Source organism: Rosa chinensis, chromosome 2, assembly GCF_002994745.2.
Source record: "Rosa chinensis cultivar Old Blush chromosome 2, RchiOBHm-V2, whole genome shotgun sequence".
Taxonomy (NCBI): Eukaryota; Viridiplantae; Streptophyta; class Magnoliopsida; order Rosales; family Rosaceae; genus Rosa; species Rosa chinensis.
The window spans coordinates 8,338,719-8,365,259 of record NC_037089.1 but is presented as its reverse complement, the minus strand read 5'-3'; the positions used below and the strand labels follow the sequence as shown (position 1 = coordinate 8,365,259).

Genomic DNA, 26,541 nt, shown 5'->3' with positions numbered 1-26,541 from the left:
GATATTTTAGGATTACTATTAGGAATATAATTATACTAATTGTATAGAATCAGGATTGTAATTGTGATTTGATTACTTTCCTTGTTAGTCTAGAATTAGGGTTGTATAAATATTCCTCTGCATATTAAAATAAAAGTGTGAGAGATTTCATCCTCTAAAGCTTCTTGTTCTCTAGAGTTTCTTAGTTTTAAATTGGTATCAGAGCCAAGAATCTGATCTTGGATTTTTGGTCTTGGTTTATTGTTCGTTGCTTCCGCAGTGTAAAGTGAGAAGATTGTTGCAGTTCAAGTATCATGGGTGGAGAAGAGAGTTCCAAGCAGATTGTGACTTCTGATGTGCAGAAGGTAGAGGTATCTGTGAATCAAGAATCCTTAGGAGGGGGATTTGGGGGTGCCAAGCTGAATGGCACGAATTATCGTACTTGGAGAAAGATGATGACTGCTCATCTTTGCAGTCTGGACAAGATGGGATATGTGAATAGATTGATTCAGACACCGGATGAAAAAGATGTGGGTTATGCAAAGTGGGAAACTCATAATGGTGTCGTGATGTCTGTGCTCTACAAAGCCATGACGGATGAGGTAGTACAATTAACTATTGGGTGTGAAACTGCAGCAGAAATTTGGAGTACTTTGAAGCAATTGTATATGAATGACTCGGATTTTGCTCAAATACATGAGCTTCATACCAAGGCGTTCATGATGAGGCAGGATGGGCGGCCTGTGGCGGTATACTATGCTGCCCTTAAAGGTCTATGGCCGGAAATTGATCAAAGGCGTCCCAACAAGATGAAGAATGCTGATGACATCAAGCTACACAATGAAGAGAATGATCTAATGAGGCTGCATATCTTCCTTCATGGTCTAGACGACAAGCATGCTAGTGCAAAGGGTGAGTTGCTCAGACGTGGAACTCCACCCACCCTTGAGGATGCCTTTGCATATATACGCAAAGATGAGACTCAACTTGATAGCATCAAAGCAATCCATTCGGAGTTATCAAGTCTCACTGTCCAAACCAAGCCTTCACCGTCAAAATATGTACCACCACCTCAACAACTTCGACCCCAACCAAGTTCTCAAGGAGGAACACAACCGTACTGTACTTTTTGCAAGAATTATGGGCATTGGAGGACTAAGTGTCATCGATTGAATGGGTATCCAAATCAACAAAATACTTGGAATAAATCGGGACCTAACCAATAGGGCCGTACCACTGCTGCAAATTTAATTCAGAACCCGGACTACCAGGGTATGGAGGAAACGGATCAGAACCCTGGTAATGGTTCAGTCTCTTTTGTTTGAAGAGGTAAGTTTGGTAAGGCTTTATTTGTCTCTGACTTTGTTGGGGAAGATACTTGGATTATTGATTCTGGTGCATCTGATCATATGACTTACAATAAATCATTCTTTACCTCTCTCTCAATCCCACCAGTGTCCAAAGTAACTAATGCTAATGGTGAAGCCTTTCCTGTATTAGGAATAGGAACTGTTAGAGTCACACCAAACTTAGAGCTTAGGAATGTGTTATATGTTCCTGATTTGTCACATCATTTAATCTCTGTTCCTCAATTAAATACTGAATCTCAGTGGTCTGTGACTTTTTTCCCATGTATGTGGTTTTTCAGGATCTTCAGACAAGGGAGATAATTGGCCGAGGAGATTTGAGGGGGAGGTTATTTATCTGGATCGGATGTATGCGGGGATAACACCAGGGAAGAAGGCCCCAGTAGCTTTGATTTCAAGTTCTGAGCAGCGATTGAATGAAGTGTGGTTGTGGCATCGTCGTCTTGGTCATCCTTCCTTTAGTAATATGAGAAAGTCTATGCCCTCTTTGTTTCTGGGAATTTTGGAGTCATCTTTTAAGTGTGAAACTTGTGTTCTGGCCAAAAGTCATCGAGTTAGCTACCCTTTGAGTATTTCAAATAAAAGTCTTGTACCTTTTGAATTGATTCATTCTGATTTATGGGGACCCTCACAGGATCCTACTCCTTCTAGTATGCGCTATTTTGTGTCTTTTATTGATGATTGTACTCATGTTTCTTAGATTGCTTTGCTGAAGTCCAAGGATGCTGTGTTTCCAGCTTTTAAAAATTTTCAAAATATGATTCATACACAGTACAATGGTCAGATCAAACTCTTTCAGTCTGACAATGGGGGGGGGGGGGGGGAATATATGAGCAATGAGTTCCAGGAGTATCTTTGTACACAGGGTATCATACATCAAACCACATGTCCTCAAACCCCATAACAGAATGGTGTTTCTAAGCATAAGAATCGTCACCTTCTTGAAGTTGCTCGTTCGATTCTCTTTAGTGCAAATATGCCCAAGTACTTATGGGGAGAAGCAGTTCTCACTGCCTCTCATCTTATCAATAGGATGTCGTCTAGTGTTCTCCAAAATCATATTCCACTTAAGGTCCTCTCATCCCATGTATCTCTTCCTTCTTTTCCTAATCTTCCTGCTCGAGTCTTTGGGTGCGTTGCTTTTGTTCATATTCCTAAAAATCAACGCCCGAAGTTAGAACCTCGTGCCTTGAAGTGTGTTTTTGTTGGGTTTGGGACCCATCAGAAGGGGTATAAGTGTTTTCATCCTCCTACCAAAAAAATTTTATGTGACAATGGATGTCACATTTTTCAAGGACGCCTGCTATATTTCTGTCACACACCCTTCTCTTCAGGGGGAGGAATATAGTTATTTTGAAGAGACGGTAAGTGGCAGTGGCAGCAGTACAAGGGACAAAGAGATCGATGGAAAAGAGGCTGAAGAAAAAGAAGCAAAAGAAAGAAAAAACCAAGAAGGTGACACAACGGACAAAAAAGAAGAAAAAGTAAGAGAAGAAGGAGAAAGGAACGTAATTGAAGAAACAAAAAGAGACGGAAAAGTACAAAAGGACAAAGAAGAAAGAGAAGAAAGAGAAAGGAACGTAATTGAAGAAAAAGAAAGAGAAGGAAAAGTAGAAAAAGGACAAAGAAGAAAGAGAAGAAAGAGAAAGGAAGGTGACTAAGGGTAAAGAAAGAGAAGAAAAAGACAATGAAGAAATAGAAGGAAAAGAAGAAAGAGAAAGGCACGTGACTGGAAAAGAAAGAGAAGAAAAAGTACGGCCAGAAAAAGAAGGAAAAGAAACAGACGAAAAAGAAAGAAAAGAAATAGAAACGGAGGGTGGCGCAAGATTGCCAGACACTTCTCCCTCTTTCTCATCTCTTCCCTCGAGCCAAACTCTCCAAAGTCCTGAAGATCACTGTGAGGTAATACCCGAACCCAATTTGTCTATTTTACCTTCTCGTTCTACTCGTGGTAAGCCACCAAAGAAATATGAACCTAGTCTCAAAGCTAAGTCTAGGTACCCGGTTTCCAATTATGTATCTACACATAGGTTGTGCGAGTCATATGAGTCGTTTGTGCATTAGATTTCCTCTGTATCTATTCCTAACAAAGTGCATGATGCTCTAAGAGATCCGAAGTGGTCAAAAGCGATGGAAGAAGAGATGGAAGCTCTACAAAGGAATAATACTTGGGAATTGACGGTGTTACCTAAAGGGAAAAGGCCAGTTGGATGTAAATGGGTCTACACAATTAAACATGATTCAGATGGCTCAGTTAGTAGGTATAAGGCGAGATTGGTAGCAAAAGGGTTTACACAGACGTATGGTGTAGACTATGATGAGACATTTGCACCTGTAGCCAAGATTAATACTATCAGAGTGCTTCTCTCTTTGGCGGCTAATCTAGATTGGCCTTTCAAGCAACTTGATGTGAAAAATGCTTTTCTACATGGAGATTTGGCTGAAGAAGTGTATATGAGTCTACCTCCCAGGTATGAGACCGCTGATAAGACGAATGTTGTGTGTAGGTTGAAGAAGTCACTCTATGGTTTGAAACAATCCCCCCGTGCATGGTTTGGGCGTTTTACTCAGGCAATGAAGCGATTTGGCTACAAACAAAGCAATTCGGATCATACTCTCTTCCTTAAGCATCAGAAGGGTAAAGTAACAGCATTAATCATTTATGTTGATGATATGGTGATCACGGGTAATGATCGAGAGGAAATTAGGAGGTTGCAGCAGCAGTTAGCTTCGGAGTTTGAGATGAAAGACCTTGGTGACTTGAGATATTTCCTTGGGATAGAGGTAGCCAAGGGGAGTAGCAGCATCTTCTTGTGCCAAAGAAAATATGTTCTAGACTTGTTGTCAGAAACGGGCATGTTAGATTGCAGGCCAGCTGATACACCAATTGAACAGAATCACCGGTTAGCAGAGTACCCTAATCAAGTCCCGACTGATAGGGCGAGATATCAAAGGTTAGTTGGCAGATTAATCTATTTGGGTCACACTAGACCTGATTTGGCATATGCAGTGAGTGTGGTGAGGCAGTTCATGGATAATCCTAGTGAAGATCATATGGATGCAGTCGTGCGGTATCTAAAGAAAGCTCCTGGGAAGGGTCTTATGTTCTCAAAACATCATTGCCTAGAGGTGAGTGGATATACTGATGCTGATTGGGCTGGTTGTATTACTGATAGGAGATCGACCTCGGGTTACTTTACATTTGTTGGAGGGAACCTTGTCACTTGAAAGAGTAAAAAACAAAAGGTGGTGGCAAGGTCAAGTGCAGAAGCCGAGTATAGAGGTATGGCACATGGAGTATGTGAGTTGTTATGGTTACGTAATTTATTGCGTGATTTGGGGTTCAAGCCAAAAAAGGCTATGGAGTTGTTTTGTGATAACAAAGCGGCTATTGAAATTTCACATAACCCAGTACAGCATGATCGTACAAAGCATGTGGAAGTTGACAGGCACTTTATCAAAGAGAAGTTGGATGCAAACCTGATTGCCTTCCCATTTGTACCAACTGAGGAGCAGTTAGCAGATGTTCTGACTAAAGGTGTATCAGTCAAAGCATTTCATGACTCACTTGGTAAGTTGGGCATTCGAGATGTGTATGCTCCAACTTGAGGGGGAGTGTTGTGAGTCATAGATATTTTAGGATTACTATTAGGAATAGATTATACTAATTGTATAGAATCAGGATTGTAATTGTGATTTGATTACTTTCCTTGTTAGTCTAGAATTAGGGTTATTTATGGTTGTATAAATATTCCTCTGCATATTAAAATAAAAGTGTGAGAGATTTCATCCTCTAAAGCTTCTTGTTCTCAAGAGTTTCCCAGTTTTAACTTTTCACACAAAATGTCACCCTAACTAAACAAGTCATACGAAGCTATTATGCTGAATTGGTTTAAGCCACACAGCCTTTGTAGCAAAAGGATTTTTAGCTAAAGTGGGCTTATAGAAATCAGATGTAGTACACAGATCCCATAAGCCACTGAGGGCTGAACTTCAAAAAGGCTTTTATAGAGTTGTGATCTGAGAATTTCCATAGCCAAGCTGTAGTTTCTAGCTATTGGTTCAAGTTCCCAAACACAAATGACTTTACCGCCTTATTTCCAAGTAAAAGATTTCTTACCTCTTCCCAAATCCCAACTCATTGCTAAGATTAATGTGGTACAAAAATTGTTACTGTTCTACACCACTGTCAAAAGTTAAAACCTTTGGCTAGTTCAGTTCATCTCCACCTGGTTAACCATGAAGATCCTGATTTTTTTCCTGATGAGGATCATCATTGTAATGCAAGCAAAATCCACCCCAAATATCCCTAAATCCTTATAGTGATTTCTGCACAAAAAGCAAGTATATTTCTTCCATAAACGAATAACAACTGATCTGATTTGTTATATAACAAGATCAAGCAGATACGTAAATCAAGTTCTATATTCTTGTTGGCATAAATCCAATAAAATCCTCAGTAACCTCACGCTCACATGATAGAGGTATGGCTGGGCCAACATGCTGTTCATGAGGATTTCAAGATCACCAAGCCACACGTGAAGGTGTCCATGCTAAACCCAAAACCTTAATTTGCTATGCCTTGCTCAACTTGTTAGGCCCTTGCTTTGCTCTGGTCCAACTTGATCAACTTTTGACCAGATCATGCAGCACCAAGTTGGGTTTAGGATTTGATTAATTTGACAAGTGTCAACCTTTGACACAGTGATAAGTGCTCATCGGACCGTATTCGACCAACACCTGTCTCAAAGAGGTCGGACTAATTAACCTTTCCATGCTCCTTAACCTGTGTTAACTGTTAATAAGTACGGCTCCATCTACAACTAATCTATCCTTTCACCTTACCACCTTAATCTAAGCATGTTCTAATCCGTGTTTGAACTACGTTTCGCAACGCTCAAGCTTCTAAAAGAATCTAGTTGCAGTTGTTTAATAGTCTTGGATTCGAATAAATGAATAATTGGTTCCACAACTCTATTGAGTTTACGTTTGTGTTTCTCTTTGTATAAAATATACATGTTAGCTTGATACACATTATAATTAGTTCATATTTTGACAGCATTTGATTTTGTATGAGTCGAATACTCAAATGGATAACCTTTGTGATGATGAAATGGCATCGAACCAAGTGCAAATTAAGCACACTTGCAATCCTCACTCTTTGACCTTGATTCAATCTTGCATGGAATGCGCGCAAAGCACTGATTGATTAGAAGTTTACATATCCATGCATTCCAAGAAGCTCTTTCTATAGAAAGGGAATTTCCACACAGACAAACCATGTGAGTACTCCTTTTACTGCTTCTAGCCTTCTAGCTTCCAGGTAGCTTAATTTAGTCAATCTAAACCCCTTCCCCTGCTCCAAGATAATATTAAAGGGTTACATATTTTTTGAATCGAGGACCTAAAGCTAAAGGAGTATACCACTGATAGTAAGAGAACATTTGTCACTTCCTTCAGATATTATATCACAGGTAGAATTCCAAGATAGTAGGAAGTTCTTGATGTCTCTAAATCATACTTTCTAAATATGATACATAATCTCGTCCTAAATCTCAATGTCTGGTAAGCTAGGTATGGTATGAGCATTTTTGGCTCATCTACCCGTTGATCAACTGCCTATAATTTTTAGTATTGGAGCTTTTGTACAAAATTACATACAAGACTGTAAGAATATCAATTAAGAACTTGTTTTCTGTCAAGTGATTGATAGGAACTAACTGTACATATTAAAAAGCTATGCACATATTACATACAAGAATCAACTCAGTATAAGCATTTCATTCTCATGAGCAGCTATCTAATTAAACTTGAAGAGTGGCTTTCTTAGAGTTTAATCTTCTTTGTCATCTGCGCTGTGCCTGATATTGCTGCAATTGTAGCCGCCTCAGCCATTACGTGCGCTGCACAACCATATGGTGACCTTCCTGGGACTTGCCCAATCTTTAACCCTTTCCCTTTTTTGATGAGAAAGTTGTGACCTTGGTTTGGACTTAAGGTCCCTATAATCTGCAAGCAGTCCCACAAGTTCTTCTCGAGTCGGGACAGCCCTAACATTAACATCACCAAACCAAATTTCTCCTCATCAAGAAGCATTCCTAGAAGAAGTGTAGCCTCTTTCTTGTAAGCCTCAGGCAACTTGTGCATGTTGAGAATGTGTATATAACTCCCACATTGGAAACATATAACTTTGGTTATGGGTTTATAAGGGTTTGGGTCACTCAATTCATTGCTAATTGATTTTGAAAGTGAGTCTCAAATTACTTTATCATAGTATCGGAGTGTGTTACTCACCCAATATAACTTGTCCACATGTATGACTTGAGAAATCGCCACAAGTGTTTCTTCGAAATTTCCGTTTTTTCACAAGCACCGATATTAAATTTCACATTTTTTTGATATTTTATTTTTAGTCTATTTTTAGTTGATTATACAATTATGTAAAATTTTGGCAAAATTTTCATCGATATGCGATATGTTCTCGATATTTCCATCGAAATATTTTTTTTTCAAAGTATTGATATTCTATACTTTCGATATTTTAGTCATTGGTACAACATAAAATGTATGAGAATGTATTTATATTGTCTTGGGGCATAAATTTCCAACACAATAAGGTTAACAGCATAAATTGCACCTAGTTATTTGATTAATAAATTCCATTGAGTTGGTTGTATATTTACTCATCTGAAAATGACACTCGAAATTGTTATTAACCTCAGTTCGCGGCGGTTTCTGGAGAACAGCGACAGAGGAGGGAGGGGAAGCCGGGAAGCGAGAGAGAGAGAGAGAGAGAGAGAGAGTTAGAGTTTTTTACCACTGTATGAAAGAGATAAGCTGCATTTGGGGGTGAGTAGAGGTACTGACATGATCTTGCGGTTTAGTACCAGTGCCTGATTTTGGTGGATCAACCTGGAGAAAAATGGATGTTTAAACTATCTATGCAAAGCTTAAGCTTTTACAACACTAACCGTAGTTTTATAATTTCTAACGTAAATATTACAGGAAGTCTTGCAACCTGAATAGTGAATAGTGAATTTCACGATTTAGTGAGTTTATACTTGTAACTTGTTCGCCTCTCTACCTAAAACAACTAGTTTGATAAGACATTAGTTCCTGGCTTCCTGCGTTTGCAGAGTTTCGAATCAGTATGCTTCTAAAACTCTGAATGCATGCACACTCTTGGAAGAAGTCATCACTTTCTGCCCCGACTAAAAATTATAGCCTGCAATTCGTTTCAATTTACTTGAATCATTTCCATCAAAGTTTTGATTGCAATAACTACATTTTTCTTCCAGAATCCAGATACAGCAGAAGGACTACTACTTTTTCTTAACGGTCCAAATGTGTTTCTTCATCGGAAAGAGTCACTTCAATACTCTCCTCAACTGAAACCTTCGACTTATCGTCATGCTCATCTGATCTTTGGTGGAAGGTTTCTTGTATCTTTGTCACACCCTTCTCCACAGGCCCTATTGCTTGATTTATGGTCAACACAACATCCTTGACAACCTGCAGCTTGCCATACAATGTGCAAGATGAATATACAGAGATCTATTAAATGTATGCATTCTTATTATTGATGATTGATGAAATAAGAACTTACATGATGACCACCTTCAAACACTATGTCCTGAACACTCTCAGTCACACTTGTTCCGGGAGCCTCGACCTGAGTTTCTTTTGTTTCAACCACAGCTTGTGTGCTACTGTCACCTTCCTCCAACTTCACTGCTTCCTCACTGGTTGTTTCAGTGGTGGTGATCTTCTCATACCCAGAAGAAGATGGAATGTAATGGTAAGGTTCTGCCGAAAAGACAAACACATGTGCAACAGCTGCAATTGCCATCTGCCAAGACCACACACATAGTTAATCTGCATGTTAATAAAGTTTTTTGCACATCATGGCCTCAACTTTTATCCTAGCAAGTTCAGGCAATGTTTCCACTTTACATTAATAGAGAGAACTCGTTCAGAAAGCAACATACTTCTATACAAATCAAGAAATCCTGCAACCCTGTTTGTAGTTTTTCCTGGTTTGGAAGAACACCAAAATAACACAACAGCGCAATACCTACACCTTGCCACCAAGTCGCAAACACAATAGCCTTAAAGCTGATGAACTTTGCAAGCGGCCTTATTGGTTGAAGTCTTTCATGAGTCACATTATAGAATTGCACAAGGCAATACAATGCCCACATCTGGCTGAAATTCAGTACTATCGTGATGTATGGATACCTGTAATCTCATTCGATGAATAACACATAGCAATGTGTTGTAGATAGTAAGACGTATTTGCATTGGACACATACCCGTACTGAAACTTGAATTCCCCATCACCATAGACGCCAAAGATTTCCAACACGAGTGCTAGGAATGCACAAACTGTCTTCAGAATCATCTGGACTATCCACCCATAGATATTAGACCCAAACAAGATGAAATTTATACCAAGGAAAACAAAAAACTTACATATTGTACAAGACCGAATTTCACTATAATGAGCAAATTTTTCCCAATAATAGTTGGTCGCCTGAAGAAGTTGCGAAGAGACCAGTGTGGTTTCCTGCAATTCTCATCTTCCCCTTCTACCAATGCTTTGTTTAGGATCTTTCCAGATTGATTTTCAAGTAATTCTACTACTCTTCTCTCACCTCCTGTGTAATAGCCATTCATGAATAATGCAAGCTCTAATATCTGAAACATAGAACAGATATACATCAACAGTGCAGAAACAAGTAACTTACCCAGACAAGCAACCAAGTAGCTTCCAAAAGAATACAAGGCAAACGCTTCATAACAGCTTCTTAGAATGTCACATGCTAGAGACAACTTCGGATTCAACAAGGATATCATCTGGCAAAGTGGAAAGCCAGTACTAATCAATCCCGACTAAATAAGAAATTAACTATAGAACATGAATCTGCTAATGAAGGTTACAAATCCGATCTAGAGGAAGAAACCTATAATGTCAGGCTAGGTCTGCTTCTACAATAAAACCATGCCCCAGCAATTTTGACATGCATGAGAATTATTAATTCAATTACTGACTCAGTAGCATAGACAGGTACCATAGAGAAAGCATGGTTAGCACTTAGCACTCAGGAAGTAAAAGTTGTTTTTTTTGCTATTCACAGAGTAAGAGATCGAGAACCATACCGAGTCAGTAGCATAGACAGGTACCATGAAAACAACAGCAACCACCCATATTTGTTCCTACAAGCAAATCGATCAGTTAAGGAATCTAGTCCAAAGCAGAAGTATGACGGCTTACAAAGTTGTTCATTGTCCACTACAGCTAGTATATAAGACAGAAAAAATAAACCAAAACTCGAAGTTGCAGATATTAAGTGTCGCATTCAATTAAGCAAAAGCCAACACAACAATATCAGCAAATCATTGAAATGTCACCTAGCTAAAGATACATGGCATCATATGTGTGTGTCTATATATGCGTGTGTGCACGTGTGTGTGTGTGTGTGTGTGTGTGTGTGTGTGTGTTATACATAAAAAACACAATTCTGAGTGGAAAAGGAACTGACTGAAGGCTTGTTGTATGATCTGAGATGCCGAAGGATGAGAAAAAGGGAGAGAATGAGTGCCACAACTGTAAAGGAAGCTGCAGTTATCACGGCTGGTTTGTAGAGATCTGCATATATGTTTTCATGGACTGAAGTATGTGAAGAAGACGATGCCATTAATCTTACTTGCACATCTTTTACTACCAACGTATCCCAGTACGAAGATGCACGTAATTATCACTGCAGCTCACTCACAGTGAAAATGCCAACTGAATTAACCCTGTACACAGTAGATAATCGATCCTCTACAAAACTAGTAAAAGAAAGTGAATTTCAATTAGACCAGAAAATATGATGCCATAAGTAATCATATCACCAACTTTGTCCAGAAAATAACGACGAAATTAAATCATAACTGAATCAAACAATTACAGAAGAAACATTCCTCCATTCATTTTTGTTCTCTTCGAACAAAAGGGTGTGAAATGAACCAACCTTATCGGACGTGAAATTGTTCTCCGGTGAACTGTGATGAGAGTTTGGCCTGAATTGCAGTGCAGAAAATCTTAAACGGATGAGTTCAAAGGAAGGAACAACGGCCATACTAGTAAGTAGGCGCTATATATTATGCCTTGAGTTGTGAGGCCGACAAGTGTACTGTTACAGCAACATATTTCGTGAAACCCATGACACGTACTGTTACAAGAAAAACCAACTGGTGAGGCAAATGGGGCATCTGGGCTTTTGCTAAACTCTCCTCTTCCCTCTCGAAGAAATTGTGCAACTCGTATCTAAATTGTACGCGACAACAATCAATGTTTTAATTTTCCCAAAAATACTCTGTTGAAGTTACAATAAAAAAGAGTGAATTATTGTTGAGCATCGAAGACATGATGTCTTATGGATTTGTGTTGAAATATAGTACTGTTGGCAAACAACACAAGTTGAGAAAACATCATCAATTAACATACTGAAATTTAAATAGTAATTCTTTTTTTTTTAGAGGAAATGATTATTTACCCAATTTTGGAGTTAATTAAACTCACTTGCCCAAACACCCTAAAAGATTGTCCACTTACTCAAACACTCTTGCCCAAACACCCTAAAAGATTGTCCACTTACTCAAACACTCTAAGAAATTATTTCCCTAATACCCAATTAATTCTTTTTTTATTTATTTTTAGGACTTTTTTGCCCTCTCCTTCTTTCTCACTTAGAGGGAGAAGTAATCAGAGACCTTTCCGGACTCCGGTGACCAGTGGCTGGCCGCCGACTCCGGTGACCGGAATCCGGCGACAGTTCATCAGAATCCCGAATTCGGCGACTTGACTAATGACCGGATTCCGGCGTCTAAATTTATTGCCCTCTAATAATACCCAGTAACCATATTATTGCCCCCCAATAACCATATTATTACCCCCTAATAATCATATTATTGCCTCTCAATAATCATATCATTGTCTCCTAATAATCATATTATTGCCTCCCAGTAATCATATCATTGTCTCCTAATAATCATATTATTGCCCCCAATAATCATATTATTACCCTCCAATAATCATATTATTGTCCTCAAGTGAATTGCATAAATACCCAAAACCAAAATGAACACACTACAGACACAATTGTTCAGTTTATATGTTCAATTGTACAAATTCATTTTTTTTTCTTCCTTTTTTTCCTTCCCTATTCTCGGAACTCAAAGTATACTAACAAAAAAGTGCTCTGGGCACCCACCGGAGTTAATTAACCCCAGAAGCGCCGACCTTCGCTTCTCGATCTCTAGAAGCGATTCCTCCAGCAGCAACAAAATCCCCATTTCCTCAACCCTAGCGTTGTTGCCCCCGCCGGCCCCGCCACTCGCCGCAGTGGCAACCCTAATGCCCCTCCCACTCCTCCGCCGGACGACAATGAGCGCGCCAAGAAGCACAAGCTCCTCCTCGGAATCAACCACCAACAGCACAATCGATGTTCAATTCCGGCCCCTACTGCTCCCATTCCAATGCCGACGACGACGATCCAGACAAGATCGGATCCAATCATACGGTGATCCTCGACCTCTGATTGAGTGATTTTTTTTTTGTTCTCCGTGCGAAAACCAACACACTAGAGAGAGAGAGAGAGAGAGAGAGAGAGAGAGAGAGAGAGAGAGAGAGAGAGAGAGAGAGAGAGAGAGAGAGTCTGAGAGTTAATTAATAAGGGCAAAATTGTCAATAGATTTTAGATTGGATAAATGGGGTTAAAAAACTCTTAGTGGAGCAAGTGGGCAATTTTTAAGCTGAAATTTGGTAAGTGGCCACGGCCCTTTTTTCTAATCAACCTTATGAAAATGAATCATATCGAATAATGAAAATGAATCATATCGAATAAAAGTTCATTCACCCATCAATAAAAAAAAGTGAATTATTGTTAAGCATTATTTTACTTGCGTTGAAACATACTGTTGGCAAACAACATAAGTCGAGAAGAGATTGTCAATCAGCATATACCCAAATCGACTTTTTCTTTTTTCTCTCGTCAACTTCATGAAAGTAATCATATCGAGTAGAAGTTGACTCACCCATCAATCATTTTAATTTCATGTTTTTGCAACTCTATAGTGTAAAGATATTCATATATTTCATTCCTGCTGAAAATTTACAGGGTTGACCTGGGCCGTCGAAGAGAGCCCAAAACATTACAACACGGCCCAAAACATTAGAACAATGTAGATCACTCGACTAAGCATAAGAGCAAAATATTGTACTAGCTGCCTAGCTGTGCATATTTGATGTGATTTCTTCGTTCCACAAGTTCCTATACTCTACTCTACAAGATTTATGATCCACGTCGACCGCAACAAACCTCTGCACAGCAACTGATGCAGCCAACACACGCTAAACCAGTAAAGATCTGGGTTAATAGATTTGCACACTGAGGGTTTATATGGGAACAACATCTGATGCAGTTCATGCAACAGCAGTGATTGCACATACGACCACAACAGCCTGAAGCGGCTTTGGCGAAAATTTCAACTGCTTCCGGAAGCTTTGGTTCTTCGGCTCCTGGAGGAATGTTGTCCGAAGTTGCGGCCACGTTTCCAAAGCCGACGCACAAACTATGTGGCAATATCATTTTCAAGGTTTCAGTATCCTCCTTGTTCAGGCTTTTCTTTGAGGCCTATATGATGTATATTAAAGAGAAGCCATTAGAAAATTCAAACACAGCAGTTGAGAAAGACTTTACATGACTTGATAAAGTTATGGCAAGTATTTTAGTTAAACATATGCATACCATCTGTTGCAAAGCTACTTCTTTTTCAAATATGACCATGCGTGTATACTCGCTCAAAGCACCGGTATGTACACTCAACTTAGCTACCTGCCAAGAGAAAGGAAATGGCACCAGAGACTCTCGTAAGTACTATGAACTGGAAAGGTGATGTTAGAAATGAAATCATTGATAAAATGCAACTTTTGAACTATAGTGTAAGGATTATGAGGCTGGAGTTTGAAAGATTGTGTAAGTACTATGAACTGGAAAGGTGATGTTGGAAATGAAATCATCGATAAAATGAAACTTTTGAACTAAAGTGTAAGGATTGTGAGGCTGGAGTTTGAAAGATTTAAATCATGGAGGGTGGATGTAAGAGCACCTGATGACTAACCTTATCCTCAAGCTGCTTGTTCTCTGACAGCCATGCCTGAGCAGTCAGTAACTCAATCTCTCCTTTTGCACATACCTGTTGCAGAAAAAGAAGAAATTGTCAAGAAACAAGACATAAGATATAGGGCATGCATAATCTATGAGTATATCTCTTTTGTGTGGCTAAGCACCCACAACTACATGTAAGCATGAAAAGAACTGTATAACCGAATAAGAATCTAACGAACACCATCATAAAGGTTTCAAGAGCTAGCATAGCCAACTCCACTCAGTTGACAAATATGGATATCTACTCAACCAAATGACTCTCAAGAGATTAATGAACAGCAATTTAACTGCTTAAAACTCAATGCCTTACCCTGTGAAGAGGTATGTCCTTTGCATCTTGTACTTTCAAATCGATCACAATATTCGACATATCAGCTGAGAATCCTTTAACTTTGAAGGTCTCAGGTAACTTGCCTCGGAATCTGCCAGATACACTTAATGGACTCTCAAATGAGAGGTCTGGAATATGGCAAGGAAGCACCTATTGGATAAATACAATATACGTCATGATATATAAAGCATATATTATAAGTTAGATGTAAATTCCAAATGAAGCAATCAGTCTATGTTTGAGTTTGTCTAGCATTGTAGGTAAAAAAATCCCAATGAATTGTGTCTATCAGAAATTATTCAAATTTACTTTTGAATAAATACAAAGACCAATTGCAGATAGAGGCACAGCAAAGTATCACAAAGAGATACAAACAGCAACATAGGACATCATTAAACAGGTGTTCAAACTATTGCAGGCACATGCTATACCTTCTCAACATGAGACAAGATACACTATATTATACATTATCCCTGAGTTGATATGGGGAAACCCACCAAAGCACGAAAGCTAGGATCTTTCAGAAAATGGATTCCTATTCGAAGAGTGCATAACCGCATGGATAAGCTCACACTAACCCGTCAATTTGAGATATAATTCAGGATTTTCCTTGGGAGGTATCGGGAAGGAATTGGAATGTAATAATATCGATTTATATAGATACATTTAAAAGTCATTAATATACATGGAGAGAGGGCCAAGAAGTAATTAAATAAGCAAAGACATAAAGTTGGGAGTCTAGGACGACTTAATTAATAGTATAACACAAGTGTTTAACATTTAAAGAATGCTTAAAGTATCATATTAGTTCAACATAAAGTCCAAACAACACATAGGATGAGCATACCTCAACATCATCAAGATTGTCCAATGTCTCAAGTGTTATATTTGTAAGAATCACAGATGAAGCTCTCACAAATAAGTTCTGTATTCGAGGCTGAACCAAATCTGAACATGAGAAAAGATTTAAGTACATAAATAAACAGCAACTAGATTTATTCCGTATACCTTCATATAGAAGGATAGAAGCAGCGACGGAATCAATTTACTAATGTTTATCGAGTAATATATGTTTTATTTTTTTTCAAATTAAATATTTTGTAAACGTGGCTCACACATGACAACATTCTGTGGAGGTAAGTGAGATCATATGATCTGAAGCTCAAGTTTCTAGGAGTCTAAGGTTATGATAGCTTTAGATTTGATAAAACAGGGTAAGCTCACACAAGATCTCAATTCAAAATTTCGTAGCACCTGAAGTACAAAATGTAGTCTTAAAGGTAAATATTTGTTTCCGAAAAAATATAGTTAACTGACCTATATCATAGGCAGCATCATATTGGCCCCTTCCAATTGTTGATAGCATCCGCAGGAAATAATGGTTGCAGAACGAACCTGGAAAATATATAGATAAATGTTAACCAGAAGATGGATCATAAACATTATGATCTTATCTGGAAGTGTACTTAAAGCAAATGTGAAATGTCTCTGGATAAGAGATGAGCAACAAAGATGCTATAATCCTGATCGATTGAAAGCATGCTTAAGGGATATATAATCTGCAACTAGCATGAGCTGTAATAGCACAAAATACCATTACCTATTCCAAAAGTGTATATACGAGGGGATATCGCATCCTCACTTGCAAGACGCTTTTTTATTTCATCACATATTTGTCTCTCATCTTCAACTGCCCCATCAGTAACCAGAAATATGATAGGAAGTGAACCCCTAGAGTTGGATAGCATCTCTATTGCCTGAAACGAAAAAGCAACAAAAGAAAATGATTCAATCCCAATTGTTGTTTAGATAGCTTACCACCAATGCAGAATATATAAAATGAGAAAAGTAGTTAGCCCCTCAAGAAGGGAAACTCGACGAATTAGCATGTTTATTTGATGTAATGTGACACAATACATGACATAATTAGTAAAATGAATAATTAAGATGAAACCATAATTAGTAAAATTTCAATTGCAGAATTGTAGGGTGCAAAGAAGCAGGGGACAATACATAGGATGAGCATACCATGTTAAGGGGACGCATAATATTTGTATCACCACCAGCAATAAAGTTGATGCCAATCCACTCAATGGCTGATTCAACTGCCTCCTTGGTAGCCGATTTCAATGATGTAGATGAAACATAAGTCTGTCCATTAAAAGCTATAATGCAGAATGAATCTTCTGAATCAAGTTTAGAGAGGGCTTCAGATAGTGCATTCTGAGTATCTTCAAGTGGCTTTCCCTGCATACTTCCACTTATATCAACAACAACGACTACATTCCTTCTGAAACCCTGCAAGACCAAATCAGAGTGATCACAGATACAACTTTGAACAACTATACTGAATAACAAATAATTTGAAAAACCTGAGAAGTTCCATTTAACATAACACCAACCTTTCCACTTCGCTGGTTTCCAGGAAGAAGATAGGCAGAGAAAATCTCTCTTTGATCAACATCATCCTTGGAAGGTGACTGCGTGATAACAGTGCCATGTATTTGGCTTGAAGAGACCTAGAAATGCACGAACATATTAGAAGAACTAACTAGTTGAATTGGCACTCCTGAAGCTAAAAGGTTTCTTATATGCCCTGCGTTAGTGGAGAACCACATGCTGTTTTGCCGTCAAAGGCCATACATATAACTTTATCCATGATAATCCATACACAGTCAGAAAGACGATTGCATATGAGCCTTACCGCATATGAGAAGTGGAAGTCGGTACTAGACCAGTTGACAACATTTCCCTCGTATTTAAACCCCAATTTTCCTTCTTGGCTCTGTACTTCCTGTAAAGTCAAATAAATCCAGAAAAAAGTTACCACCTCGGTTACTAAAATATATAGAAACAAGGAACTGTGAGCCAAGATCAAAATAGCACCTTCAAAAGATGACTAGTTCCCTTGAATAAAATTTCAGTTCCCAGACCAGAGTTCACATTCAATTCAATCTTTTCCTTTTTCAGGTACTTCTTTCCTGGAGGAATGACAAACTCCGGAAATGTGAACGGTATATCTAAAGAGAACTCTCCATTTCGATACAATAACTTCTGAGACCAACTCATTTTAATTGTGAGATTGACTCCCCCATCAACCTTGACAAACAAAAACAGTGCATTTTAGGAAAACCATGAATTAATTTACGAAGAAAAAAAAAAAACACTAGGTCTAATCTCTACAAAATCATTACCGGCGGAGTTGTCAATGTGAATATATGAGGTTTAACATTGAGAAAGCCTCCTTCTCCTTGGGGAACCTTGCTCATATCCGTGTCATCTTTCAATTGACTTAACTGAGTATAGAATGATTTACCAGAAATGTCGACCTCAACACCTAGAATTGAACCCTGTTAGCCAAAATGCATATTGCTTAACAAGACATTCAATGCCAAAAAAAAAAAAATTAGAAACCCTAAAAAAAAAAAAAAAAAAAAATTGTGAAATTATTGATGGACCTGTTCGCCCATAGGGATGGCAATCCGGCAGGCACAGCTCCTGGAGCTCTTGACGCAATGGACCCTCCACGACCCGGTGACCCGAATAAAGGCGGTGTCCATGAAGCAATCGACCTCCAGCTCAACCCTGTTCATCGGAAGCGGAATGAGCGCCGGCGGGTCGCACCTGCCGTGCACGTGCGGCTGGTAGCTCGGGATGTCCGGGTTGTCGACGATCCTCGGGTCCGATATCACGGCGTACACCATCGGAGACGTCGGGAGGTAGGCGCACCCCGACGACGACGCCGACTTGTCCATGACCGGCGGCGGCCTCGGCGGCGCTACGGCTCGATCCTTCCCGAAGTATAGTCTTTTCGAGAGCCGGAGACCGTCGTCGACGGCTTTGGAGAACTCCTCGGCCATTTCGGACGATCGTTCGCCGGGAGAGATCGGTGATCGAAGGCGAGAGAAGGTGACGTATATACAGAAGAACCAGAGAGAGAGAGAGAGAGTTGCGTTTGACCGTTGGGAGTTGGATTTTTTCTATTTTTTGAAATCTCCCTTTCGGTTTTTGGTTAATTTTATTCAGGTTCTTGGGTTCTGGAGCTTAGCTGGCTTTCGGAGCAATCACGTTCCGCCACGTGTCGAGCGGGGTGGGAAATTTGGATCCGGTGTTTCGCTGTTCGCGGAATACGCGTTGTGGGGCGGCCAGGGATAGGCTGGATCGGCGACGTAGCGGGCCGTTTCAGGATGGAGGTTAGCTGACGTGGATGGATGGGACGTGGAGGCGTGAGGAGACAGCACATGGCATGGGGCTTTGAGGGCTGGGGTGGCTGTTAGCTGGTGTCGTTTTCTTTTTAAGTGGACTTTTTTGGGTGGAAATTACGTCATTTGCCATTCGAACAATATCTTAACGGACAAGAAAAGGTGTTGAACAGAGTCTTAACTCTTAACGGGCAAAAGAATTATTGATTTAATTATTAGTGGTGGGTTGTTCTTTATTCAGTGGAGGATCTTATGTCGGCAAACCCTTTCGTGCAAATTATGATAAAATTCTTTCACTATCAAGACGAGATAAGAGTCGATGTCTTAACTCTTCACTATCTTGTAACTTGTGTTTGACGTATCTTTAACAGACAACAAATCGTCTCTTTTAACTGCTATGTAGTTTGTTGTCATTGTAAAATTAGATTCAGATAACTTGATTGATAGTTGATCCTAAAAGTCTACTAATGTGCATCAAGATAGAATTTTGTTGGTTAGCTAATAACATTAAGTTGTTAAAGAATGTCCGAGACCTCATTTTTCCAAACGAAAATCAAACAACACAATAAACTGGATTTTTCATATAAACCTATGAATTTTTGTTGATTGAATGTGTGGGCTCAAACATAGCAACATATAAAGTTCAGATGCCGAGGCCCAAGCAAAACTTAAACATGTGTCATCTGCTACGTTAGAAATCTAAACGAACCACGGGTCAATATGGCCCAATCTATTTGATAGAGAAAACAAATCATCAATTTAGTAACAGAAGCTGTATATTTGCCACTATGGGGGTACAGATTCAACCAAATTCACAACTAAACTAGTCCTCTTCCTCTAACCAATGTATAAAAGGAATCAATTTCAGCCCACTATCCTCTATTAACCCAACATTTACTTCACGTTCTCAGGAAGATACTGTTGCGCTTACTCCGAAAACCCCAATCTAAGGGTTAAATAGAACCCTTGAAAACTGAAGAGTCTAAAACTAGAAATGTCGAGATCCATAGGGATCATGCGGTCCACAGTATGTAACTTCTCAAGTGATCAAAGCCAGCATCTAACTTCTATCTGGAAATCTGTTCGTGGCGTCTCCCCTTCATTGATTTTGCATCATTTATAAGAGTTTACGGTGTTCAGACAGCGCCACAGAGGCTTTCGGCCATCTACATGACCCGCAGAACCCTTCTGAGGTATTTGATAAACACCCCATCAGCATCAATTGCACGGGGGCTAGATTTGGTTGAACAGAATTTCATTCCATGTATCAGGAACGCCAGGTAAGCACCAATGCAGACAATCTTGCATGCCTGATTTGGCTTGGATTCTGAACCGGGATATATGACCCTCATCCCTAAGCTGAGATAGAGCTGTTATGTCCAAGATCTTAACCCCTGTTCCCTTCACTGCGCCGGCAGCCGATTCATCACTAGACTCATCTTGCAATACTTCCTTTCCTACTGACATGGGTTTCGTGTTGTCACAGCTTCCTCCTGTATTCCAGTCCCCACCAACAAAATGCCTTGGCGAGATGGATCGGTAGAATACTTTGAGACCTGGATATTTTGGGAGCTGTGAATTGACCCAATTAACAACACTGTAGACAGTCACATTCTTGGCCTTCCAAATCATCGCTATTTTCTTGTCCTTGTTTGGCTTTCCTCCAACATACATTACCCAGCGGTTAGCTTTGAGCTTCCCACGATTCCAATGGTGCCCTGTATTGAGGACCACGACATCCAATTTGTGAAGATATTGGACCAAGAATGCTGGTGGTCGATCAAGGTGCATGGCATAATCAGTGGCTGGGTCTGTTGGATTAATAGGCTGCACATCGCAGAGGCTTGCTGACCAGTAATAGAGGATGGTAGTGTTAGTGCTTGGGAACCGATAAGCCCACCCACTAGGGCGGACATCGCCACGTGCTTGGGCTATCCCATACTCCATCCCCACATCTATCACATCTTTTCTCTCATTACCACCTGTAACCATGCACATTAAAGATTGGAACTGCTGTCGACCCAATGAATCTCCAACAAAAGCTAGAGTTTTGTCTTGCATCCTGAATGCAAAGATACAATAAACGCATGAACATAATCACCTAAGTCATACAAGAAAAAATAAAAAAGAAGGAAACAAGATCAATTGCTCAAATGAACTGTTAACCTTAGTATGCTACAAGAATAAGTAGAAGGGGATGCAAAGGCTAAATCGAAATTAGGTCCTTGGTATACCCATCCAAAGAGGTTAAAAACCTTAAAATTTCAAGTTAGAATTACTAAACAAAAACCATTGCAAGGTCCTGAATTGACCATCATTTGGGCAAGCCCTAGCAAACCCCAAGTCAGAGATATACTAGTGGCCTATGTAGCACCAATAGTTCCGTGGAAGTTATGAGTTTGTGTCTGTGTCAGACACAAACACAACATTGACACTCTGCTGACATGTACGAGTTTTATTTTTCACCTGACACTCTTCACCTATATGGCTGGACCAGAGTTGGAGGTTCTGATCATTTGTGAACACAATAACAACGACGATGAACATGATCAGGATAGGAAAGAATTTAGCTCATTTGTTGAATTCTTCTTTCTTTTCTTTTCTTGGCAGGAAAGAGGGGGTGTATTTTGGTTGTTAATTTGGAATCAAGTTTGTAATGTAATTGTTAAATAGACACGCAAATATAATAGGCATGGACCAATATTTTAGTGAATGTTTATCCTATTTCTCCAATTTAACAAGTGTTGGCTTTGTTTAAGAAATTTGTTAACTTGCTGTAAGAATGAATTGCATCTATAGGGAAAACAATAATTTTAGATTAGATTTATGCTAAAACATTGTCATACCTTTTCAAAAACTTGGAGCCTTCAAATTCTTCCATTTGACAATCCCTTGGCTGCCATCGAAGCATCTCATAGGCAAAATCTGTGCGCTGTGTCAACCGGCAAGCCCACGGCCCTGACAACCATTGTTTACAACTAAACCCAGAATACAATGGCTGCTTATCACCTACAACCCATTTTCCTTTTGCATAATTGCAGCCTGGAGTAATGTCAAATAATACAACAATCATTAATCAGTATGTAGTTTCAATAGAGCAAAAGAACCTACGCCACCAATATAGTAATAATATAATTAATTACAAAACTTGATAAAGTACCAGTATCTTATACGTATTTCAAATCCACTAAACCATTTTGTTACATTGAACTTCGAATGCAACAGTTCCATCAAAACAACAAGTACTGGCTTCAAATTTTGAAAAGGTGACCTTTTCATATAAAAGGAATTGTGTACTTAGGTACTCTTAATCAATGTTTTTCTTAATCTTTCAAAGCATAGAACCTACTCACCCAGAAGACATTTAGGAAAAGATTAATTTTGGATAATTTTAGTGTTTAAAGTGAGGAAATCCAGCACAATAGATGGCATTTCTAATGAACCAGGAAAGCCAAGAATTTACTACCTGGACTTTCCATATGAGTAGTTAATTTGTCCTCGAGATTTCCCCCAACAGAGATATTTGTATAAGCAGGATCTATTGGTTTTTGTAGGACTGAATTCTTTTCTTCTGCTTTTTCTCCGTGTCTTCTATCAACTGACGTCCTCTCTTCTGGGTTTGAAGCTTCTTCTCCAACTACATTACCAGCTTCTTTTGATTCACTTGAGGAAATCCCTGCACCATATGATACACAAAAATTAAGTCCAAATTATACCATGATGTTCAAAGCAGATAGATCTGCTTGGATATTTGATTAACCATGCATATTAAAACATGCTACAATTGCTGCATAACCTGAACAGTGGCATCATGATAAAATAAATTCAAGAATCATCTGATTTGGCGACATTCTCGTGCTGCTCTGATGAAACAGCTTGATAAAGCACAACAACAATACTCACCAAAGCACCAGTCTAGTCAAAATACAGGCCAATATGAACTCTTCATCAATAAACTAGTCCCAAGAAGGCAAAAGAAAAAAATGCATCGTCTTACCATTACTCTCAACATGGTCTGTCACTTGATCACTATCAATCCCATCGCTTTTACGAGACTCTTCTTGTCCGGAATCTAGCGTAGTTCCTAACCCAGCACGAAATTCTTCTTTCCGGGCATCCTTCTCTGCTAATGCCGTCACACCCTTGCCTACGTCTAGCTCTTGTTGCGATGGTACAGCCCTGTCTACAACAACATCCCTCAGTTCTGCACCACACACAATTCAAACACACACCGTCAACAAACATACAATGCAACACTTGATCTAAATGGGAAGAGAAATAAACTAGTGGAGACCAACCTGGAGACACCTGCAACCGGGTTTCGGTTTCGGCCGGAACCAAGGTAGTAAGAAGTGGGGTTTTCTCCCATGCCCACATAAGAATAGTTGTTGACATGAGAACTATAGAAATGAGGGAGATTTGCTTACCCTTCAATCCATTAAACCCTCCTTTCATTCTACCTACACAATAACAAGATCAAATAAATAAATATATATATATATATATCTCTGAACTTAAACTTTAAGCTTCTCAAAATCAACAACATAGATTCTGGGTCTTTCTTCCATTGTAGTAATATGAATCAAAATCACAATGCGTTTCACAAATCCAAGATCAGACAAACATGTTCTTTCATTTCAGTGGCATCCAAAATCTCTGAGAAAAAAAAAAAAAAAACTGAAAATAGCAAAGACGGATCTAGTGAATCTCTGAGGAAATGAATTACCTGAAATAGCAAAACGTCCGATTCCAGCAAAATTTGAAAACTTTTTTCCCTTTCTTTTTATAAAGAAAAGAGAGTTTTTATAAACAATGGAACCATCGATTTGGGGAAAGCGAGAGATGGAACTGTATAATAAAAATGGAAATGAAAAAAATATTGGGTTGGTCCGTACGACGGAGACGGAGATTGAAACGATGACGAGAAAAATGAGAGAGGAAGAGGGGCAAACGTTTTATTTAACGGTGGAAACCGCGTTTGGCAGAAGAAGAAGGAGAGGTCGGTTCCACCTCGTACGTCGTTTTCATGCGACGATTTTCATGTTTTTGTATTAAATCTGCGTCAATCACTTAATAATGAGTTGACATTTTTTATGGAAAAAATTTTGCATTAGTCAAATTAATTCAAATCTGCGGTTATATGCAAAATTCTGTATTTTTTTTTCTTTCTTTTTTCAATCAAGTATTGGTAAATTTTCTCTTAATTTATTTGAGTAGACAGATTTCAAGTTCGATTATTTGGTAATAAATTATTGGTATGATTGAAATCAAGGTTTCAAATTTCTACAAACTTCCGAAATTTCTGTAATTTTAAAGTACCGAAACGAAATTCATATGCTATATCATTTCCATCAGGAGTTTCCCAAAATTTTCTAAAATTTTCTGTACATTTCCACGAAATTCTTAATTTCTGAAATATCTACACACACAATATATATTTAAAAATTCTCACCAAAATTTTGTCTGAAATTAGAAATTTTTATGTCACCTACACTGAAATTTTCATAGAGAAAAAATGATTTTTTTTTTGCAATCAAGTTGAATACAACAAAAAACCTTTTTGTTTTTATCTGCTACAAGGTTGAATGCTCTAACCACAACATGATTCCCTTTTTGCTTCGTCTCAAATATTGTATGCTTCATACGCTGAAACATCATTTTAGATAATTCCACAATATCCGATATATGGATTGCATGTGGAAAGGGAACAACACGTACACATACAATACCCATGTGATGAAGTACGAAAATTATTTCCAAAATTGATGTACTTGGGAGCAGTATTATATGATACTAAATGAAAGCAGTTCAACTAGCTAGATCGAACCACATTGTAGTAGCTTTTATATTCCTTTTGTTATACTTGTTCATTTTCATTCAAGAGGTTTTGGTTTTACGTGCCGCCGCCCGGTCCCGTTGTAATTTTCTAATTATTATAAATAAAAAAATTATATTCACATTATCAATACATAACACATTATCAATACACATAAATAAAAACACTAGTTTAGCAACATACTATAGTACTAGTTAATTACTCGTCCATATAAAATATCATAATTATATTATAAAGGGGAAATTCCCACTTACACATTTTTTAGGGGGGTAATTCCCAGTCACCCAAAACATTTTCAAAATACCGAAAAGGGGTACAAGACCAGCATAATAGCATTTCTCTTTTGCTGCACCACCGTTTGTCCTTATAATCACATGGTGTTTGTCCACTTTGTATCAGATTGCATGAGTTTTTGTATGATAGCTCCTTGTAAAAAGAGTTTGCAGAGAGTTTGTTTCCTTTTGCATGAACTTTTGTATATTAGTGCATGTTATTTTGGACTTGTAGTACATGTAGCTTTGGCCTTGTCAGGAGCTCTAGATTGGCAAGCTAGCTGAAGACTAGTATAAGATGTAGAATAGATAGCAGATGGAGTACGTTGGAGAAGAAAAAATCTCAGTACCCATTGCTTTCCTTTGTAAACACTTTCAGTATCAATAAAGCCCTTTGTTCATAATATCATCTGTTCATATACTTTCTACTTATTAACACCACATTCATCCATACATAACCCACAACAATAATCTGTAGCTGTAATATGGAGCAGTAGCTGTTCATGATTAGTAGTAGCTGTGGTGACACTTTATTCATGTTCGTGTGAAGCAAACTAGCATTCAACCAGTGTTTTCTATTGCAACTCCATAGAAGACTGTACAGTTTGTACTAGCACGTTCAAGTAGGTTCATCTTACTTTTTATTTTCCGGTTTTCTTAGTAGACTTCTAGTCCAAAATAGGGAAACACTGAGATAATTATGCTATTATATTGCTAAACGGACGATCATATTATCTTTAAGGATTCCTGTTTTAATTAACATGCATGCCAAGATAACTAATAAAATTAGTCAGGGAACCTCTGAGTCTAAGAACCTCTGTTTCTGCTCTTGTTTGACCCAATAGGTTGGCTTTGTATGCAGTTTTAAGCTCTTGTCCATGTTCAAGACTCAATCTTTAATAGATGTTTTGGCATATGTGTAGTTAGGACAGACCCCCTTAAATTTGGTATCAGAGCCTAGTTTAGCATTATAATAGTATAGTTATATCAGTAAAGTACCTTGAGGACAGAAGTCATAAACACACCTAGTAAGAAAACAAGAAAAATTTGAACCTGTAATTAAGAGTCAGTACAATCCGACCCTGTATTGGGGGGCAATAGACGACTATTGGAGGCCAATAGACGATTCAGTTATCTTGAAATCTAAACTGTTTGTTACATATATTTAAATCTGTTGTTGTTTTATGATAGATTATCTTAATTTAGAGATTACAGAGCATCAAAAACGTAAGATCACTCTAGATCAGAATACTTTAGTTTGTTATTTTCCACAGAAGAATAATAAGCATATTTTACATAGTGAAGAGCATCCACTAATTAATAGTGTCATAGACCTTATA

At 38.5% G+C, this 26,541-nt stretch overlaps 3 protein-coding genes across 7 annotated transcripts; all 3 read right to left on the bottom strand.

Annotated features, from left to right (window-relative positions):
- Window positions 1-8,394: 8,394 nt before the first annotated feature.
- On the bottom strand, window positions 8,395-11,625 carry LOC112190982 (protein LAZ1 homolog 2). 3 transcript variants are annotated; one of them, XM_040515650.1, is made up of 10 exons: window positions 11,363-11,625; window positions 11,054-11,180; window positions 10,889-10,953; window positions 10,506-10,562; window positions 10,094-10,202; window positions 9,819-10,003; window positions 9,659-9,747; window positions 9,335-9,584; window positions 8,953-9,195; window positions 8,395-8,858 (listed from the first exon to the last, which is right to left on the bottom strand). In XM_040515650.1, the coding sequence occupies exons 4-10, from the start codon at window positions 10,530-10,532 to the stop codon at window positions 8,679-8,681; spliced, it is 1,083 nt and encodes a 360-aa protein (XP_040371584.1). In that variant the 5' UTR covers window positions 10,533-10,562; window positions 10,889-10,953; window positions 11,054-11,180; window positions 11,363-11,625; the 3' UTR covers window positions 8,395-8,678. The 3 variants fall into 3 exon arrangements, with proteins under 3 accessions (XP_040371584.1, XP_040371583.1, XP_024186273.1); XM_040515649.1 differs by having other exon boundaries at window positions 10,889-11,180; XM_024330505.2 differs by having other exon boundaries at window positions 10,889-11,147.
- Window positions 11,626-13,460: 1,835 nt separating this feature from the next.
- Window positions 13,461-18,900, bottom strand: LOC112188976. 2 transcript variants are annotated; one of them, XM_040515440.1, is made up of 13 exons: window positions 18,350-18,900; window positions 18,086-18,241; window positions 17,778-17,990; window positions 17,596-17,685; window positions 17,294-17,410; window positions 16,920-17,189; window positions 16,492-16,648; window positions 16,209-16,286; window positions 15,739-15,839; window positions 14,871-15,041; window positions 14,502-14,588; window positions 14,141-14,227; window positions 13,461-14,026 (listed from the first exon to the last, which is right to left on the bottom strand). In XM_040515440.1, exons 1-13 carry the CDS (start codon window positions 18,749-18,751, stop codon window positions 13,685-13,687), a joined length of 2,271 nt encoding a protein of 756 aa, XP_040371374.1. In that variant the 5' UTR covers window positions 18,752-18,900; the 3' UTR covers window positions 13,461-13,684. The 2 variants fall into 2 exon arrangements, with proteins under 2 accessions (XP_040371374.1, XP_024183985.1); XM_024328217.2 differs by having other exon boundaries at window positions 14,514-14,588.
- Window positions 18,901-19,793: 893 nt separating this feature from the next.
- Window positions 19,794-24,044, bottom strand: LOC112187860 (protein trichome birefringence-like 16). Of its 2 annotated transcripts, none has more exons than XM_024326813.2 (6): window positions 23,820-24,044; window positions 23,392-23,553; window positions 23,091-23,297; window positions 22,560-22,769; window positions 21,940-22,135; window positions 19,794-21,155 (listed from the first exon to the last, which is right to left on the bottom strand). In XM_024326813.2, exons 2-6 carry the CDS (start codon window positions 23,546-23,548, stop codon window positions 20,327-20,329), a joined length of 1,599 nt encoding a protein of 532 aa, XP_024182581.1. In that variant the 5' UTR covers window positions 23,549-23,553; window positions 23,820-24,044; the 3' UTR covers window positions 19,794-20,326. The 2 variants fall into 2 exon arrangements, with proteins under 2 accessions (XP_024182581.1, XP_024182583.1); XM_024326815.2 differs by having other exon boundaries at window positions 23,771-24,026.
- Between the last annotated feature and the right edge of the window lie 2,497 nt (window positions 24,045-26,541).

Excerpts from the sequence above, each read along its gene's own strand:
- LOC112188976 (XM_040515440.1), bottom strand. The coding sequence starts at position 18,751 with ATGGCCGAGGAGTTCTCCAAAGCCGTCGACGACGGTCTCCGGCTCTCG. Across the intron at positions 16,287-16,491 it reads TATATACACTTTTGGAATAG|GTTCGTTCTGCAACCATTAT; the intron begins GTAATGGTATTT and ends TATATTTTCCAG. Across the intron at positions 14,589-14,870 it reads AGGACATACCTCTTCACAGG|GTATGTGCAAAAGGAGAGAT; the intron begins GTAAGGCATTGA and ends TTTCTGCAACAG.
- LOC112187860 (XM_024326813.2), bottom strand. The coding sequence starts at position 23,548 with ATGAAAGGAGGGTTTAATGGATTGAAGGGTAAGCAAATCTCCCTCATT. Across the intron at positions 23,298-23,391 it reads CCGGTTGCAGGTGTCTCCAG|AACTGAGGGATGTTGTTGTA; the intron begins GTTGGTCTCCAC and ends TGTGTGGTGCAG. Across the intron at positions 22,136-22,559 it reads TACTCATATGGAAAGTCCAG|GCTGCAATTATGCAAAAGGA; the intron begins GTAGTAAATTCT and ends ACATTACTCCAG.
- LOC112190982 (XM_040515649.1), bottom strand. The coding sequence starts at position 11,044 with ATGGCATCGTCTTCTTCACATACTTCAGTCCATGAAAACATATATGCA. Across the intron at positions 10,563-10,888 it reads GATCATACAACAAGCCTTCA|GAACAAATATGGGTGGTTGC; the intron begins GTCAGTTCCTTT and ends ATTTGCTTGTAG. Across the intron at positions 9,585-9,658 it reads GAATTCAAGTTTCAGTACGG|GTATCCATACATCACGATAG; the intron begins GTATGTGTCCAA and ends ATGAGATTACAG.